General features: G+C 44.3%; 1 protein-coding gene across 2 annotated transcripts in view; it reads right to left on the reverse strand.

Annotated features, from left to right (window-relative positions):
* Positions 1–3,330: 3,330 nt before the first annotated feature.
* The window catches only part of PRTFDC1 (phosphoribosyl transferase domain containing 1), a 33,248-nt gene continuing 17,524 nt past the window's right edge, over positions 3,331–19,054 (reverse strand). For both annotated transcript variants that reach the window (XM_063450792.1, XM_063450793.1), the window contains exons 5-10: positions 16,975–17,040; positions 15,507–15,524; positions 14,520–14,602; positions 13,250–13,296; positions 6,961–7,037; positions 3,331–3,471 (exon numbers count right to left, since the gene is read on the reverse strand). In XM_063450792.1, coding sequence (XP_063306862.1) covers positions 3,424–3,471; positions 6,961–7,037; positions 13,250–13,296; positions 14,520–14,602; positions 15,507–15,524; positions 16,975–17,040 — 339 coding nt within the window. In that variant the 3' untranslated portion in view covers positions 3,331–3,423. The remainder of the gene's footprint in view (positions 3,472–6,960; positions 7,038–13,249; positions 13,297–14,519; positions 14,603–15,506; positions 15,525–16,974; positions 17,041–19,054) is intronic.

The raw sequence follows: 19,054 nt of genomic DNA on the forward strand, positions 1-19,054 counted from the left end.
CAAATACAACTGAAAGAGCAATGATGTATTGTGAAATGCACTATTCCTATGTAAGAGTGTACGTTAACAAGATAATGCTGTGTGCTGTATGATGCCATTAATCTTTGTCTTAAAGGGACACTCCGGGCACCAATACTACTTTAATGCATTTGCTAGGTTCTGGCCTCATTATTATGATGCATCAAATGCCATTATTCATCTCATGTCACAAGGTACTACAGGAATCATGGTACTCAACAACACAAAATAGTTTCCCAAGCCGATAGCGGAAAGACCGAAACATCTTAGACATTGGAAAAGAAGCCACGATGTATGGAGACTCAGGATCTGTTTAGGGCCTTGTGTCCCAATTTCCATCATACTATTTATGAAATTGGATGAAACATCTTCCCCTGGATAACGGCTACACTTATCTCCCCTAGGATGTATTGTTTTATTAAATATTTGGTCCTTATTGTATCAGAATAATTTGCTATTAATCTCCTCTTTCTACTGGCCGAAGTGCAGCACAGGATCACCTTGAATACCCAAGATAAGACTAACTTGTTGTTTGAGCGTATTATATTATACACAATTAGTGTTAGGGAGATGAGGTCTGTGCATGGCACAACCAGGGGCGTACCTAGAGCATTTGGCACCCGGGGCGGGTCCTATTTTTGGCCTATTTCTTGTTCGTGGGCTAGCTGACACCTCTTAACATCGATCTTTGTTTATCAGATAACTCCCTTATTTGCTATCCTTAAGTGGGATTGCCATATTTAAGGACACCAAATAAGGATAAGGGAGCTATCTGCTAAACAGCACCCTAATTTGGTATCTTTAAATATGGAAATCTCACATAAGGACACCAATTTAGAGAATTATAAACTAAACAGCTAAAAGATCAATTTAAAAAAAAAAAAAACCTTTTCTTAATTTCAGTTGTTTAGTAGATAACACCCTTATTTGTTATCCTTATGTGGGATTGCAATATTTAAGGACACCAAATAAGGGAGCTATGTACCAAACACATACACATTTATATACACACACAATAGGTGTATGTCTGTGTGTGTATATCTGTGATTGTGTGTGTGTATATACCGTATTTTTCGCTCCATAAGACGCACCTCACCATAAGACGCACCTAGTTTTTAGAGGAAGAAACCCAGAAAAAAAATATTCTGAGCAAACTGTCCCATAGTGTTTCTTACTATGGGACAGTTTGTACAGAATATTTTTTTTCTCCCCTGTCCCATAGTGTCCCCCCCTCCCATAGTCTTCTCCTCTCTCCCATAGTCTTCACCCACCCCCTCCCCATAGACTTCATCCACCCCCTCCCCATAGACTTCATCCACCCCCTCCCCATAGACTTCATCCACCCCCTCCCCATAGACTTCATCCCCCCATCCCCATAGTCTTCATCCACCCCCTCCCCATAGACTTCATCTCCCCCCCTCCCCATAGTCTTTATCCACCCCCTCCCCATAGACTTCATCCCCCCCCTCCCCATAGACTTCATCCCCCCCCTCCCCATAGACTTCATCCCCCCCCTCCCCATAGACTTCATCCCCCCCCTCCCCATAGACTTCATCCCCCCCCTCCCCATAGACTTCATCCCCCCCCTCCCCATAGACTTCATCCCCCCTCTCCCCATAGACTTCATCCCCCTCCCCATATTCTTCTCTCCCATACTGTCCCCCTCCCCTTGTCCCATAATTACTTACCTGTCTTGTAGCGTTGGCCGGCAGCACAGGGCGCACCGCGGTAGTGGAACTTGAATTTCATGTTCCGGTTTCCGGCGGGACTGAAAGGAAGTGCGCACTCAGCTTGTGCACACTTCCTTTCAGTCCCGCCGGAAACCGGAACATGAAATTCAAGTTCCACTACCGCGGTGCGCCCTGTGCTGCCGGCCAACGCTGCAAGACAGGTAAGTAAAGCTTCATATTCGCTCCATAAGACGCACAGACATTTCCCCTCACTTTTGAGGGGAAAAAAAGTGCGTCTTATGGAGCGAAAAATACGGTATATATATATATATATATATATATATATATATATATATACACACACACACACACACACACACACACGTGTGTATGTATGTGATGTTTGCGTGTGTATATCGAATTACGTGTGTTTGTAATTGTATGTGTGTGGGTCTGTGATTGTGTATGTCTGTGTTTATGTGTGTGGATCTCTGTAGTTAAGTGTGTGTGTGTGTGTGTGTGTATATATGTATATACATATATACACACACACACACACAACTACAAAGATACACACACAACCACACACATAAACACAGTTACAGACACAGTCACAGGTAGACAGTCACAGGCAGACATTCACACACAGTCACAGACATGTACAGGGAGACAGTCATAGACGCAGTCACAGGCAGACAAACACACAGTCACAGGCAGACATTCACACACAGTCAGAGACATTTACAGGGAGACAGTCATAAACGCAGTCACAGGTAGTCACAGGCAGACATTCACGCACACAGTCACAGGTAGACAGTCACACACACACACAGGCAGACAGTCACAAGCAGTCTCTCTCACACACACACACACACTCTCTCTCTCTCTTACTTACTGGTGAGTAAGTCCCTGGTGTGTTGGAGTTGGGGAAGCAGGGACTCCTTCCTGCTTCCCCTCAGTGTGCTGCAGTGAAAGGCAGCAAATGGAGGCTGGCTGTAGCTCCGCCCCCGCATCCGTTTTGGCTCTGCCTCCACGGCCGAGTTGACCCCGCCCCCAATTCTCCGTGCAGTACTTCTGTACTGCTGAATTCCCAGCCCCTGCGTGTGTGAGCTGTGTGGCTCCCGGCGCCCTGTGCAGCCACACAGCTCACAGAGTCACAAGCCTGGCCAGCCCTGGAGGCACCCCCCTACCTGATGCCCCCCCCCCCCCCCCTTAGTACGCCACTGGGCACAACCCTCTTTTATTGTGCTTTTAAGGTCTGTAATCAAGGTCCTAGTAGGACCTGATGTTTACATTTCCATGACCCAGGAAGGATCTCTAACAGCCATCTGAGGAGTGGCCAGTGAGGTTATCACTAGGCTGTAATGTAAACACTGCATTTTCTCTGTAAAGACAGTGTTTCCAGCAAAAAGCCTGAAGGGAATGATTCTACTCACCAGAACAAATTCAATAAGCTGTAGTTGTTCTGGTGACTATAGTGTCCCTTTAAACAAATTTGCACCAAAGTCGCTCTGTTAGATTGAGAAATAGATCTCATTGCAATAAAGATGATATATTTACATAAAGATTAAAAATAAAAACAGAGAAATCATTTTTCTAAAGTCAAAGCTTTATTGTAATTATATCAACTCACCTCCCTCCATTTTTTTTGCAAAAATAATAAGTTTTAATGCCATTCACATTTTATGGTAACAGTCTGTGTCTTCTAAAAAACGTAGGTTATAAGTTCATTTTGTCACACTTTATATTTCTCTTTGCCTTTATCACTGATGACACATATGTGCTGAAAAACAAAACAAGATAATAATTAATGGGTTTTACCTTTTCTGTCTCCAAATAATGAGTATCGTACATTGGTTGAACAACTCTGCCATTTGTGAAAAGCATTGCAGGGCTTATTTGCTAAAATTCAAATTGCAAAATTCAGGATAATTAGCCAACCTGGGACAATAGCAAAGTTAATTCAGAAAAGTGCAGATTTCTCCTTAAATCCACAAATGTATTAACAGGAACAAGGGGTTCACCAGTTAAAGGACCACTATAGGCACCCAGACCACTTCAGCTTAATGAAGTGGTCTGGGTGTCTGGTCCATCTAGGTTTAACCCTTTTTGCAGTAAAGCAGTTTCAGAGAAACTGCTATGTTTACGTATGGGTTAATCCTGCCTCTAGTGGCTGTCTTATTGACAGCCGCTAGAGGCGCTTCCACGCTTCTCACAGTGATTTTCACAGTGAGAAGACGCCAGCGTCCATAGGAACGCATTGATAATGCTTTCCTATGAGACTGTCTGAATGCGCGCGCGGCTCTTGCCGCGCATGCGCATTCAGCCGATGACATCAGAAGAGGGAGGAGAGTCCCAGTGCCGAGGGAGCCCGGCGCTGGAAAAAAAGGTAAGGGATTAACCCCTTCCTCCCCCTTCAGCGCCACGGGAGGGGGACCCTGAGGGTGGGGGCATCCTCAGGGCACTATAGTGCCAGGAAAACGAGTATGTTTTCCTGGCACTATAGTGGTTCTTTAACATGTAAATAACTTAAGCAATCGGGAGCATCCTTTTAACAAGAGGTGCTCATGTGATTTTAAATTGGATGATAACTAAATATAGCTAAATAATACAGAATATTGTTTTAGTCAAACAGATCTGGGTTTAAACACTAGTGTATAGAAAGGATTTACATTCAAATATCCAAGCTGTTTGCTCACTTCACGAGTTAAAAATTAATTTGTGATTAACGCAAAGACAAATAACACCTTCTACTCTGTAATAAGCTCAGAGCTTGATATAGAACTTCTCTCACTTTGCGGTTTGTTTCCAAGGCAATAATGAAAAGAAGAAAAGATCCACTAAATTCATTGCCCAGACTGCTGAATTAATTGCTAACCCTGCTGGTGGACTGTAGGCATGATGTGCAAGGTTAGAGAAAAATTAAATTGCACACGATGGACTGCAATGTGCAGATGTCCGAGATGTTTGCCGTAATATCTTAACCCTACGTGGATAGCAAAAGGAGATGGTCTCTTAATTTAAGGGTTTAGGTTGAAAACCTCCCTTCCATATAAGGGAAATGAAAAATGTATTAGATACTCAATAAACAACAATAATAAACAATAAAAGAATGCAACCCATGTCTAAAAGTGAAATTTACATTTTATTCAGAGAGTGAATGCAAAAAACCTACACATGGGGAAACATTACATTACATTTCAGTTCAGTTCTTCAACAATTCCCAATTTATTGAATAAATCCCAAGACATGATATATTTATTATTCACAGGTCATGACCATGACAGTCCCAAACATGTCTTCATCGTATCCTGTTTTTACCCATTGGAGCAGCTGACTAAACCTCCGTAGCTCTTGGAGAAAGCTGTGTGCTCAGTCTGCCACAAAGCCTGTGTTATAAAGGCAAGGCAAAGTCAAAGCTTGGTCGATAGCAAACCATTAAAGAGAAACTATAGTGTCAGGAAAATTGTTTTCCTGGCACTATAGCTCTCATTAGTGCCCCCATTTGTGGCACCCCCTCTTGCCTTCCCCCCGCTTCCCCCCATGGTGCAGAAGGGGTTGAAAAACCCTTTTGTCACTAACCGGAGTCCAGAACTCCCCTTATAGGCAAGCATTTATAATATCTATAATGCTTTCCTATGGGGTTTTGGGTGATGGTGGATGTCCCCACCGAAAGTCGTCTAACAACCCAAAAGTCCCTCTAGTAGTAGACAGCCACTAGAGGTGGAGTTAATCCACAAAAGGTAATTATTGCCGTTTCTTAAACACTGCAATAATTATATTTGCAGGGTTAAGGGACCTGGGACACTGCACTCTGACCACTTTAATGAGCTGAAGTTGTCTGGATGCCTATAGTGTCCCTTTAAGGCAGACACTTTTATTTACTAAACCATGAACTGGTGGAAATTGATATGAACAAATTTTACACCAAATAGTCCAGCTGTAAAAATAACAGAATTTTGTTTATCGGCTATATTGGCCTACATGTTATATCGTGGTCAGTTCATGATTTAGAGAATAACCCTAAGTTTAACACTTACATGTTTATTCACTAAATTGAGAATAGGGAGGAATTTAAAGTAAATTCAAAGTGAATTTAAAATTTTAGACCAAAATAGCCAATCTGGTAGCAAAGCCCACTTAGATTTTTCCAATTCAGCAATTTTGGCCTTAAAGGGACACTATAGTAACCCAGACCACGTCAGCTCAATGAAGTGGTCTGGGTGCCAGGTGCCCCAGGTTTTAACCCTTCAGATGTAAACATAGCAGTTTCAGAGAAACCTCTCCAACCTCTAGTGGCTGTTTTCCTGACAGCTGCTAGAGGCGCTTCTGCAACGCTGGATGCGAAATTCGCACCCAGCATGCAGAACGTCCATAGGAAAGCATTGAGAAATGCTTTCCTATGGACTGTTTGAATGCGCGTGCGGCTCTTGCCGCACATGCGCATTCCGCTCCACTCGGGAGCTGATATCGGCAGGGGAGGAGAGGTCACCAGCACCGAGGGAGCTCGGCGCTGGATTAAGGTAAGCTGCTGAAGGGGTTTTAACCCTTCAGCACCAAGGGAGGGGGGCCCTGAGGGTGGGGGGGATCCTAAGGATGCTATAGTGTCAGGAAAACTAGTTTGCTTTCCTGACACTATAGTGATCCTTTAAGTTTTAAATTCACTTTGAATTCCGTAGAAATCTCAATTTATTACGGAATAATGAAAATATGTTAGGAGTGTTACAGTTTAGAAAATAAAACTCAGCAATAACAAAACTTTACTTTTCAATTTAGTAATTGATCAATATTTTCACTACCAGGTTTATAGAATACACGGAGAACCTCCCAGGATCATTCAACACACAGGGTTGGGGGAACTTATTAGTGTTACACATTTTAGAGTGGCCTTTTATAGTGGCCAGCCTAAGGCACACCTGTGCAATAATCATGCTGCCTAATCAACATCTTGATATGCCACACCTGTGAGGTGGATGGATTATCTCGGCAAAGGAAAGGGCTCACTAAAACAGATCTAGACAGATTTGTGAACAATATTTGAGAGAAATAGGCCTCTTGTGTACATAGAAAAAGTCGTAGATCTTTGAGTTCAGCTCATGAAAAATGGGGGCAAAAACAGAAGTGTTGCGTTATGTCTTTACTGTATCTTCGTTATGTCTTTTCTAGGTTTTGTTTTGTATATGTTCTGTGTTTTGTAATAAAAAAATGGAATAAATTGCAAATAAATTGGAAAAAAAAAACACACAGGGTTAAATTTGTTTTCAGTACTCACATGAAGATCTCGAAAGTGTTCGTTGTAATCTAAAGCATATCCCACCACAAATATGTTAGGAATTTCAAATCCGGTATCTTTAAATAGAAAACAAAAGCCTTTTCATTTGCGAGACATTTTTATCTTATTACACTTTTTAAAAAAAATGTGATCAGCCTGTACTTTGTTGGGTTATATAGACAACACAGAAGAAGACTTAGCAAAGTGTTGGTAAATAATCTGTGTCTTTTAGTTGATATTTTTGTCAGAATGATCAGTTATGATGGCCATAAAACCTTTCGAGTTGCTTTTTGAATCGCATTCCATTTATTCATACGATCACTTTTTACCACAAGAAAATATATATTTTTTTAGCATCCTGTTAAACCACTTATCTTGGTGTAGAAAGAGAATACTCATAGAATATTCACACTATATTCTTAGTTACCAGGACATATTTGTGGAGGTGCAACAATATGTTGGAATAAATACGAATGGGATAGGTGACAAGTACAAACTAGTTTTAAAACAGAATTTAGAATCCTTGAAGATACTTTTCAAAACACTTTGATAAATCCTCCCTAAGGTATCAGAAATCAATCCCAAAGGCCAAGGACTATTCTGAAAATTCCAAGCGATATCATGGCAGTTCTGGCTCTAGAGGGAGTTAAACCCTGAAATCCCACATCATTCAGTAGTTAAAGGGAACTCCAGACTACTAAATCACTTTAGTTTGTGTGAAGAGTGTATCCTATTTTTTTTTTTTCATTTTACAAAGTAACCGCAGATTTCCATAGAAATTTGCACTTTTATAAATTAATCTTGTTAAACCAGCTTGGCTATCAGACAACAGGTCAGTGGAGCTAAACTCAAGAGGTAGCAATTGCCCAGAGCACCTGCTTTGCAACATAGGCGTGAGCAGCCAATTGCTTAGGGTGTGCACCCTAAAGCACAAACATACGCTGCATGTATGTGTATTTTTATATACACACACACACACATATATATATATATACATATATATATATAAATACATATATACATACATATATACATATATATATATATATATATATACATGAGGTGCAGTGTGTGTGATTGTGAGGAGTGCAGCGTTTAAGGGGTGCAGGGTGTGTGATTGCGAGGGATACAGTGTGTGTGGGGGGGGGTACAGTGTGTGTGATTGTGAGGGGTGCAGTGTGTATGACTGTGAGGGGTGGGTTGAAGTGTGAGACCACCCCTCCTCCCTCCTTGTTTCTTACCTGCATCCAGGGAGGAGGGGTGGTCAGCATATTCCCTTGTTGTCCGGTGGCACTGTAGGGGCTCTGCAGCTCCGCCGGGTTAAGGCTCTCTCGCGAGTCCTGGCACCACATGGAATCGAGTGTTGCCGTGTGGGGGCTGAAAGTGTTTGGGAATGGTGATAGTGTATGTGTATGGGGTGACCATGTGTGTGCGTGGGGATGACAGGGTGTGTGAAGAGGGGCTGTGCCAGGGTGTGTGTGCGTGGGGGTGACAGGGTGTGTGGAGGGGGGGATGTGACAGGGTGTGTCCGTGGGGATGACGGGGTGGAGTGGCTGTGACTGGGGGTGGAGTGGTTGTGACTGGTGATGCGGGGGTGGAGGGGCTTTGACAGGGGGTGTGAAGGAGCAGTGACAGGGGGTAGTGGGAAAGGAGCAGTGACAGGGTAGGGGGAAGGAGCAGTGACAGGGGGTAGAGTGGGTGGAGGGGCAGGTGGTAGAGGGGCAGTGACAGGGGGTAGGGGGTGGAGGGGCAGTGACAGGGGGTGGAGGGGCAGTGAAAGGGGGTAGATGGGCAATGACAGGGGTGGAGTGGCAGTGACATGGGGTAAGGGGGGTGGAGGGGCAGTGACAGGGGTAGAGGGGCAGTGACTGGGTGTAGTGGGGGTGGAGGGGCAGTGACAGGGGTAGAGGAGCAGTGACAGGGGGTAGAGGAGCAGTGACATGGGGTCAGGGGGTAGATGGGCAGTGACATGGGGAAGGGGAGTGAAGGGGCAGTGACATGGGGAAGGGGGGTGAAGGGGCAGTGACATGGGGAAGGGGGGTGAAGGGGCAGTGACATGGGGGAAGGGGGGGAAGGGGCAGTGACATGGGGTAAGGGGCTGGAGGAGCAGTGACATAGAGTAAGGGGGTGGAGGGGCAGTGACAGGGGGTAGAGGAGCAGTGACAGGGGTAGAGGGGTGGAGGAGCAGTGACAGGGGTAGAGGGGTGGAGGAGCAGTGACAGGGGTAGAGGGGTGGAGGAGCAGTGACAGGGGTAGAGGGGTGGAGGAGCAGTGACAGGGTAGAGGAGCAGTTACAGGGGGAAGAGGGGGGGTGGAGGGGCAGTGACAGGTGGTATAGGAGCAGTTACAGGGGGAAGAGGGGAGGGGTGGAGGGGCAGTGACAGGGGGTAGAGGGGTAGTGACAGGAGTTAAGGGGGTGGAGGGGCAGTGACAGGGGGTAGAGGGGCAGTGACAGGTGTTAGGGGGTGTGGAGGGGCAGTGACAGGGGGTAGAGGGGCAGTGACAGGGGTTGGGGGGTGGAGGGGCAGTGACAGGGGTTGGGGGGTGGAGGGGCAGTGACAGGGGGTAGAGGGGCAGTGACAGGAGTTAGGGGGCATGGAGGGGCAGTGACAGGAGTTAGGGGGCATGGAGGGGCAGGGACAGGGGGTAGAGTGGTAGTGACAGGGGTTAGGGGGGTAGAGGGGCAGTGACAGGGGTTGGGGGGTGGGGGCAGTGACAGGGGGTAGAGGGGCAGTGACAGGGGTTAGGGGGCAGTGACAGGGGGTAGAGGGGTAGTGACAAGGGATAGGGGGGTAGAAGGGCCGTGACAGGGGGAAGGGTGGGGGTGGAGGGGCAGTGAGTGACAGGGGGTAGAAAGGGGATGGAGGGGCAGTGAGTGACAGGGGGTAGGGTGGGGGTGGAGGGGCAGTGACAGGGGGTGGAGGAGCAGTGACAGGGGTAGAGGGGTGGAGGAGCAGTGACAGGGGTAGAGGGGTGGAGGAGCAGTGACAGGGGTAGAGGAGCAGTGACAGGGGTAGAGGAGCAGTGACAGGGGTAGAGGGGTGGAGGAGCAGTGACAGGGGTAGAGGGGTGGAGGAGCAGTTACAGGGGGAAGAGGGAAGGGGTGGAGGGGCAGTGACAGGGGGTAGAGGGGTAGTGACAGGAGTTAGGGGGGTGGAGGGGCAGTGACAGGGGGTAGAGGGGCAGTGACAGGTGTTAGGGGGTGTGGAGGGGCAGTGACAGGGGGTAGAGGGGCAGTGACAGGGGTTGGGGGGTGGAGGGGCAGTGACAGGGGGTAGAGGGGCAGTGACAGGAGTTAGGGGGCATGGAGGGGCAGAGACAGGGGGTAGAGTGGTAGTGACAGGGGTTAGGGGGGTAGAGGGGCAGTGACAGGGGTTGGGGGGCAGTGACAGGGGGTAGAGGGGCAGTGACAGGGGTTAGGGGGCATGGAGGGGCAGTGACAGGGGGTAGAGGGGTAGTGACAGGGGATAGGGGGGTAGAAGGGCCGTGACAGGGGTAAGGGGGGTAGAGGGGCAGTGGCAGGGGTTAGGGAGGGTAGAGGGGCAGTGGCAAGGGTGTAGACGGGCAGTGACAGGGGGTTGAAGGGGGTGCAGTGGCAGTGAGTGACAGAGGTAGAAGGGGGAGCAGGGGCAGTGAGTGACAAGGGGTAGAAGGGGGTTGCAGGGGTAGTGAGTGACAGGGGGTAGAAGGGGGGTGGAGGGGCAGTGAGTGACAGGGGAAGAAGGGGGGTGGAGGGGCAGTGAGTGACAGGGGGAAGAAGGGGGTGGAGGGGCAGTGAGTGACAGGGGGTAGAGGGGGGTTTATAAATACCTGCCCTGGTCGTCCAGTGGGCGTCCTCTCTCTTCAGGGGTTAGGGAGGGTAGAGAGCAGTGGCAGGGGGGTAGACGGGCAGTGACGGGGTAGGGTGGGGGTGGAGGGGCAGTGAGTGACAGGGGGTAGAAAGGGGATGGAGGGGCAGTGAGTGACAGGGGGTAGATGGGCAATGAGTAACAGGGGGTAGAAGGGGCAGTGAGTGACATGGGGTAGAAGGGGGTGGAGGGGCAGTGAGGGACAGGGGGTAGAAGGGGGAGGGGCAGTGAGTGACTGGGTAGAAGGGGGGTGCAAGGGCAGTGAGTGACAGGGGGAAGGAGGGGGGTGGAGGGGCAGTGAGTGACCGAGGGTAGAGGGGGGTTTATAAATACCTGCCCTGGTGGTCCTGTGGGCACCCTCTCTCTTCAGTCTGCAGCGCCGGGAGTGAGCCTCGCGTTCTCCAGTCAGTCACTCTTACAGGCTGGAGATTGCGAGACACATCAGTCTGCAGCTCACTCCCGGCGGAGCTGCAGACTGAGGCTGAATCTCCGTCAGGGCAGACTGACAGGAAAGTCCTCGCACCCGGCGGCATTGTGGGCAAGCCGCCAGGCCCCCTCCTGTGTCGGGTCGAGGACCCGAAATGTCAGTCTGCCCAGAGGCAGTGCAGCACAGAGGTGTGATTAGGGTGTGCCCAGGCACACCCCGTGAGCACGCCTATGCTTTGTAAAGACTTCTTATTGAGCTGCTTTGGGAAGTCTCTGATTGGACAGCCACAGAAAGACTGGGTGGGGTTAGAAGGGGAGGGCTTGCCAAGGCAGCAGACAAGAGAATTGCAGGTTTTGCAAGATGTTTTTAGATTCACCCCAATGAAAAACTGCATAATTAAATGCATGGAGGTTTTTTATTTGGGGTATATATAGTAAACTGTGAAGTTTTTTTTATATTTGGGCAGTGAAGTGTCACTTTAAATATTATTTAATATTATAAAGACTGCCTTATTTGTATGGACTCTCTCTCCTCTTGGCTCCCAAAGCCACCTAAAACTGCTATGCCTTAAATCATCGCATGTTCTCTGGTGTCAAGCCGAAAGATCCCCTCAGCAATGATCTAGGCGAGTGTTGGGCCTTCTCCCATAGAACCTGACTAGTGTCTCCTCAATAATCCGGTTAATCCGCCTTCTTTGTTATCTGGACTCTGTAGTTCTGCTGGGATAACCAGATCGCATTTTTTACTGGGTGGACTATGCAGTAAATGGCTTTCCCTGCCCTGTTAACACAGTCAGTGTAGAGCACTCGCGGGGTGAAGATGCATTATTTTTAAGTCTGGAATTTATTATTCAGCTTATTTTGTGTTCCGCGATATATTTTTTTTTTCTTCTTTCATTGTAATAGTTGTGGCAAGACCTTATAGATTTTTAATCAGGGCTGAAGAAAAAAAGATGACTTCTAATGGTAAGTAGGACATTTTTATGTTTCAGGTATTTATTGGCCAGTCTTCACAATTTTTAGGGTGAGGGGGGTAGGTAGTGTATTTTTTTGGGGGGGAGGGGATGGGGGGGGGGGTTTGGGGACTCCTGGTTACCAGTGGGGCGGCAAGTGGATGGGGGCTGGACAATATGCCCACCCCTCCTTTATTATTTATGGTCACCACCCGCTGCCAACGGGTGAAGACTGGGAGGACACCATGCCTCCCTGTAGATTTTATTTAATAGTTCCCACCGTAGCTATAGATGGGGGCTGGGGGGGGTCACTATGTTAATAAATGAATGTGCCCCTCCATTCATTTTATTTAATATTTCCCTCAAATAATTAATTAATATGGTGACCCACCATGGGGAACCCGTGTCGCCTTTATTGGACTAGCAACTGGGCAGCAGTAGAAATAGCTACCCAGTCACTAGTTGTTTTATGTTTAGTAGAAATGCCCCTACTCACGGCACAGAGGGTATGGGCAGAAGGTAGCATTTAACCTCCCTTATACTGCTATAGGGGTCATATTGATCCCCACACACCAAGGGTGAGAGGGCCATGGGGGGGATTTAGGAAGCACAGATACGGTCGCTTCTATTTTTACAAGGAGGGAACTGCAAGCTAGTAGCTCCCTCCTTGTAATTGTAACAAACGAATGAAAGAGTGTATTGCACGGACGACATTTGGTCCAACAAGCAATTTGTTCTTCATGTCATTCAAAGGAATTAGCCATCGGATAAATCAATATATAACGAAAACATAGGACAAAATATGGCATTAGCAAAATGTCTCTGCTAGACACAAACATGTGATGGGAATAGATACCCAATTAGCAGTTTTTTAGGTTTTTTACAGACTTTTGGAATTTAAGTGTCTATTCAGAGTTTAGTGAATAAGTATGTAAAAGTCACCAACTTTAGTATGCATTACACTGTGAATAGGTTCTTATGTTAAATTTCCAGTTTAAACATGATGCTAATAAATGGCATAACTGTTACCAGAAATAAAATAGTGTTGAAAATTCGACTTACAGTCAGGGCTATAGGTGTTGTTTCCAGCAGACCTTTTCACAAGCAAGCTGTAAAAAAATAGAAATATCCATCTTTTACATTAAATAAAGTTCTACCGTTTATATAAGAATGGTAATACAAAATAAAAATAAAATAAAAAAAAGACAGTATGCGTTAACATTATTTTCATTGCATTATAATAAAAATGTCGGATAAAAAAAATGTTTTTTTTCCTCAATATATAATGGATAAAAAAATGATATTTCCACTTGCTTCAGTTTCCAAGGTAATCTGAAAAAGAAAAAAGAAACCCACATTCTCTTATCACCTATCTTATTGAATGAATTGGTGTCGCCTCTACCAAGTGACTAAAGGTGTTTTTCTCCTTTGTCTATATAGAAGGTTAAAAACAATCCTTTATTTGGTTAATAGAATGTTTCAAAATGACGCCATTCTCTTGCACTGTAACATTGTGATTCCCATCTCCACGTTTGCAGTAATTATGTAATATTACCAGTAGGTGGCACTGTTGTTGGAAAGGTTATGACAAGGCTGTGTTTGTCTGACAGTGTAATCTGGGACTGCAATAAAAAAAAAAAAATAACCACTACCGACAGTCATGAAATGAATGCCTCCATAAAATAACTATAACCTTTAGTTTGCTTGTACTAAGTAGAGTCAATTTGGAACTTTGGGGATATACACAGAAGGCATCTAATGTTGTCTATATACAGGTCTATTCACAAAAAGTTGAACTGTCAACATTTTAAAGATAACTTTATACCATAGCGTCAGGGTATCCCTGTTCCTATGGTGATTCAGGGTCACCTCCCTGCGGGTGCAGTAAAAATGAAGAAAATTAAAGTTTTATTTCCCTTTTTCCAGCGCCAAGGGTCCCTCTGCGCTACCTCTTTTCCTCCTGCAACAGCATGGAGGAGGCATGGCCTCCTTTCTAGTTGGTCAAATTCAATCCTCCTCATAGAGCACTGGAGAACTGATGCACATGCACAGCAGCAATGGGACTATAGCTAGAAGGAAGTGTGTGACCTCTGCATTAGCCATACCTACAGTGGGTGGGGGTGGAGCTATAAAAAGCCAGGGACCCTCGTTTCGTGTTAAATTGCTGCAAAATGATTTAACATTAAATGGAGGGTCAGTGCTAGGGGACTTCAAGCACTATAACTAATTCAGAAGGAATGGTTATAGTGCCTACATTGTCGCTTAATTCATAGTATTAAAATTGGTTAGACCAGATGACCAATCACAAATATAAAACAAGATTGAAACCCACCTTGCCACTTTTACCATTTTTGGATTGTAGTTCTCAATGTGACTAAGCAAAGCCTTCATCGTCCTACCAGTTCCAATAACATCCTTCAGAAAAAGAGGGGGGAAAAAAACGTGTCAATAATAATATTATAGCTTTGTACTTTTTAGCTGCTAATCCATGCCTGGGCTATCATTAACGATATGTCCATCTATGACAACCATGACAATCTGCGTATTATTGAGTTTTATTAAAGGATCAGTCAAAGCACCATAACAACATTGTATTATTGAACAAATTGTTGCAGTTTTGAGACAGACTCTCAGAGCTGTTAATCAGGCAACCAGATCTTTCAGATCTTCTGACTTTCAATTATGTCCAATTAGCGTGTTTGTGGAATGTATACACTATATGCACAATTTATACGGAGTACTCTCTCCTCTCCATAGAAAGATTCAAACCATGGTCAAAGCAAGCACAGACTGTGACTCTACCACTACACAGTGCTGTGTGTGTAAACAGATAGAGGCCGTGATAAACACACATATGGGAGGAGGAGAGAAATTTGGTTGGGGAGGTAAAGGAGAAAATATGGGTGCTGGTATGGAACGCAATAAAACTGGAGAGAAGGAATGAAATCATGCTGTGTTGGACACTACACTTGTTCATAACTGCTTTTCCGCTGATGCGAATGAATCAATTGAATTTTAAGCCACTCCCGAACCGATCAGCCAAGCTTTGACTGTGAAGTCAGGCAGATTTCGTCCTTCGGACATTGATTAAAAGCAATTTGATTTGTTCCCACCAGCTGAAAAGCATTTATGCACCCCATGGATATATAGGTTCTAATAGTTGTAAATATGGAATAATAAAGTTAAAAATTATTCATAAATTATTAAAGGATGATCTGTATAGATAAAACAAGCTCAATCAATAATACGGATTAATTCTGTTAAACCCACATTTGTATGAATTCATAAATTAGAAATACGAGAATAAAATGTCACTTACCTCTACAATAAGTACATTCTAAATCAAAAGAAAGACAAATAAATGTATTGTCACATATTGCACTAAGTGTACCAACATCAATACAGCTATTAAGCTACACTACATGAAGACATTATATAACAGATTTATACCACCAGAGCGGTCAGAATATATGCTAATTAGCACAACCATTCTTGCCACTTTTTAGATATTTTCATTTCAGTTTATTAATAATAATAGAAAAGATCTCATGAACTAGCCAACGACAAACGGAGAAAACAGGTTTCTCAGCAGATCTGCACACATTACAAGTAATTACAACTGTCATAAGCCTGCGGCTGACTGAGGGTTATGGGACTTATTCATTTAAGAAAAGCTGCTTCATGTAATAAAGGGGAAATCAGGGGGATATTCCCTCAGTAATTGAGCCAGCAATTGATAGTTTTTTTTCTTGGATTCTGTTTTAATGTCCTCTATTGTTAAATCATTCAATGTGTCGATCTTATCCTGTGCAGCAACTGACACAGATAGGAAATGTCCAGGTGTAATGGATAGTTAAAGCTTAGTCTCCAAGTACTGCAGGTAAATGGATTTTTACCTGCTTAAAGGGACACTCCAGGCACCCAGACCACTTCTGCTCATTGTAGTGGTCTGGGTGCCAACTCCCACTACCCTTAACCCTGCAAGTGTAATTATTGCAGTTTTTCATAAACTGCAATAATTACATTGCAGGGTTAACTCTACTAGACAGCCACTAGAGGTCACTTCCTGGGTTCTAGCACAGGAAACCTGTGCTAGAGCGTCGCTGGACGTCCTCACGCTGTGTGAGGACCTCCAGTGTCGCTCAAAACCCCATAGGAAAGCATTGAAATGATTTTTCAATGCTTTCCTATGGGGAGACGTAATGCGCATGCGCGGCATTTCCGCACATGCGCATTAGGTCTCCTCGGCCGGCGGGCGAGATCAGTCTCGCCCACCGGCCGACGCAATCAGAAGGAGGAGCGTCGCGGAGGCGGAGACAGCGGCGAGGGACATCACCGCTGCCCCAGGTAAGTCACTGAAGGGGTTTTCACCCCTTCAGTAACCGGGGATTGGGGGGTGGGAGGGAGAGGGACCCTCCAGTGCCAGAAAAACGGATCGTTTTTCTTGCACTGGAGTTTCCTTTCCCTTTAATGAGAAAACAGAACGCAGCAACGGGACTGTCCCAGCGAAAGCGGGACTGTTGGGAGCCGTGGTCTAAGTCAGAGTTTCATAACTTTGTCAATACTATGTAACTGAGCTTACATATGATGAGGAAAAAGCATATTTACTGAAGTATTTACACAATTTACTCCCTTAACTGAATTGTAAGAAGCTGAAACTATTTTAAAAAAAAAAACAACAACAAACAAAACAAAAAAAAAGTCACGTTGTATTGAAAGAGAAGGTGGAATAATTCTAGTGGAATAATTTTATAGTTATGCATTAAATAATTGGCACATTCAAATACCTTCCCAGTCAGCTTTGACAGCTCCTCTTCTCCAATAATTTGCAGATCTTCTGTGGATTTGTCATTCTAAAAAAATAAATAAAATAAACAAACTCCTATATGAAGAAAAAAAACACAAAACAAAAAGAAAACACAACAGCTGTAGAAACTCTATAGAATGTACTACACTAAAAGCATTGAACAAAATAAAAGAGATGTGTGGCTCTAAACCAGGTTTCTGCATGTTTGGTCAGATTTATTTTAAGATCAATTCTCGCTTAACTAAAATGAGAATTCAAGGTGGACTCAATGTGAATTTTAAATTTAAGGCCAGAGTAGATGGGTGGAAAGCATCGCTGACAGATTTTTTTTCACGTTCAGATATTCTGACCTTAAATTTGAAATTCACCTTGATTCTCATCTTAGTGAATAACCTTGCAACTGCCTCTTAATCCCTAAGCAGAACTAGTGGCCATAACTGACTCACAGTTTGCCAGCTTCCACTAGCAGTTTCCTGACCATTAACATTGGTTGTAAAATTTAGGAAGGAAAACAATTCTGCAAACCAAAAATAACATTGTTGACTTGAGTCAGTGGCACTGACGTCTATAAAAGGGAAAGTAAAAGTGTAGAATTGCCGACTGTTCTCATCATCGTAGCTCTGCTAGAATATAATTAAACTGCAGGGTTCTAATGAGCAGTAAGCTGGCTCATAACTAGCTCTGTGCTTTCGGTATGGTTTCCAGGATTGGACCAATACATATTGCTGTGTGGGTCCAAGAATAAAATGGCACCTCAATCCAAATTAATAAAAAAACAAACACATACACACATAACTTGCCCCTACTTAAATGTCAATACTCAATTAGATGGGGACAGATGGAACACCCAGGAACAGGGGACAAGGACAAAACAGAGAGTAGATCAGAAAAGAACAAATATGCCTGGACTTTATGTCCCAGTACGGCCATGAGGAAGAGGAGGCCAAGGTGATCACCATTTTCAGTCCATCTACACACATGTAGGACAACATAATAGAGCACTGGAAGAGAAATCAGTTTCTCTACAGTGTAAAGGACAACTCTGAATCAAACAGGACTTATGCAGGGCTTTATGGCCTTAATGTATTTTCCCATTGCTGTGCAACATAAAATGAAAAATAAAGGGTTACTCCAACTACCATGCTCACTTCTATTTGTAGAAATGGTCATAGTGGTATGAGTTTGTGTGTGTAGCGTTCCTGATTGAAACTCTGGACATACTGGGATATTTCAATTTCCTCTTTGCTCTGGTCTGCTGAAGATAACCAATCAAATGCTTTTCTGTGAACCATTTGATTGGACAGTGTAGAGGAAGTGAGTGACACGTGATTACTTAAGCATCAATTGAATGGAGAAGGAAGAACTGGAAGGGATTATATCCCAATTCAAAAATGTTTCAAAACAATAGTATACTTGTCAACTCATAGAATACTAGCAAGTATGCCAACTAACGTACTTGAGAATTTATCTGGACAGTCCCATTTTTTCAACCCTCGCTCTGCTAGATACTTGCCTCAGAATTATGTCCTGCATTTTAAGAATGTCATTGAAAAAAATAGAACTTATAAACTAAACTATTTAGTAAAACAATAGAATTCTGGGGTTAATTCCCAACGCTGTCTTACCAACCAGCACTAGTCAATAAAGTGCCAGTCCCAACTGTTAGCAGATAGTGGCTGTTTACAGACTAGAAAATGTCACCAGTATTGACAGGGAGTTATTGACTTCTGGCACTTAAAGAAACACTACAGTAACCAAAACAACTTTACCTTAATGAAGCAGTTTTGGTGTATAGAACATGCCCCTGCAGTCTCACTGTTCAATTATCTGCCATTTAGGAGTTAAATCACTTTGTTTATAAAGCCATAGGCACACCTCCCTAAACAGTCAGTCATCTAATCTTTACACTTTGTTTACTGCAAATTTTATTTAATTTAAAATTTATTATCTCTTGCTCTGTTAACAGATCACTAGACCCTGCCAGGAGCCTCCTGTATGTAATTACATTTAAATTTACAGAACAGGAGATTAAAAACTTATAAAACAAGTTAACATTTTAT

This window comes from Pelobates fuscus, chromosome 4 (assembly GCF_036172605.1).
Source record: "Pelobates fuscus isolate aPelFus1 chromosome 4, aPelFus1.pri, whole genome shotgun sequence".
NCBI lineage: Eukaryota > Metazoa > Chordata > Amphibia > Anura > Pelobatidae > Pelobates > Pelobates fuscus.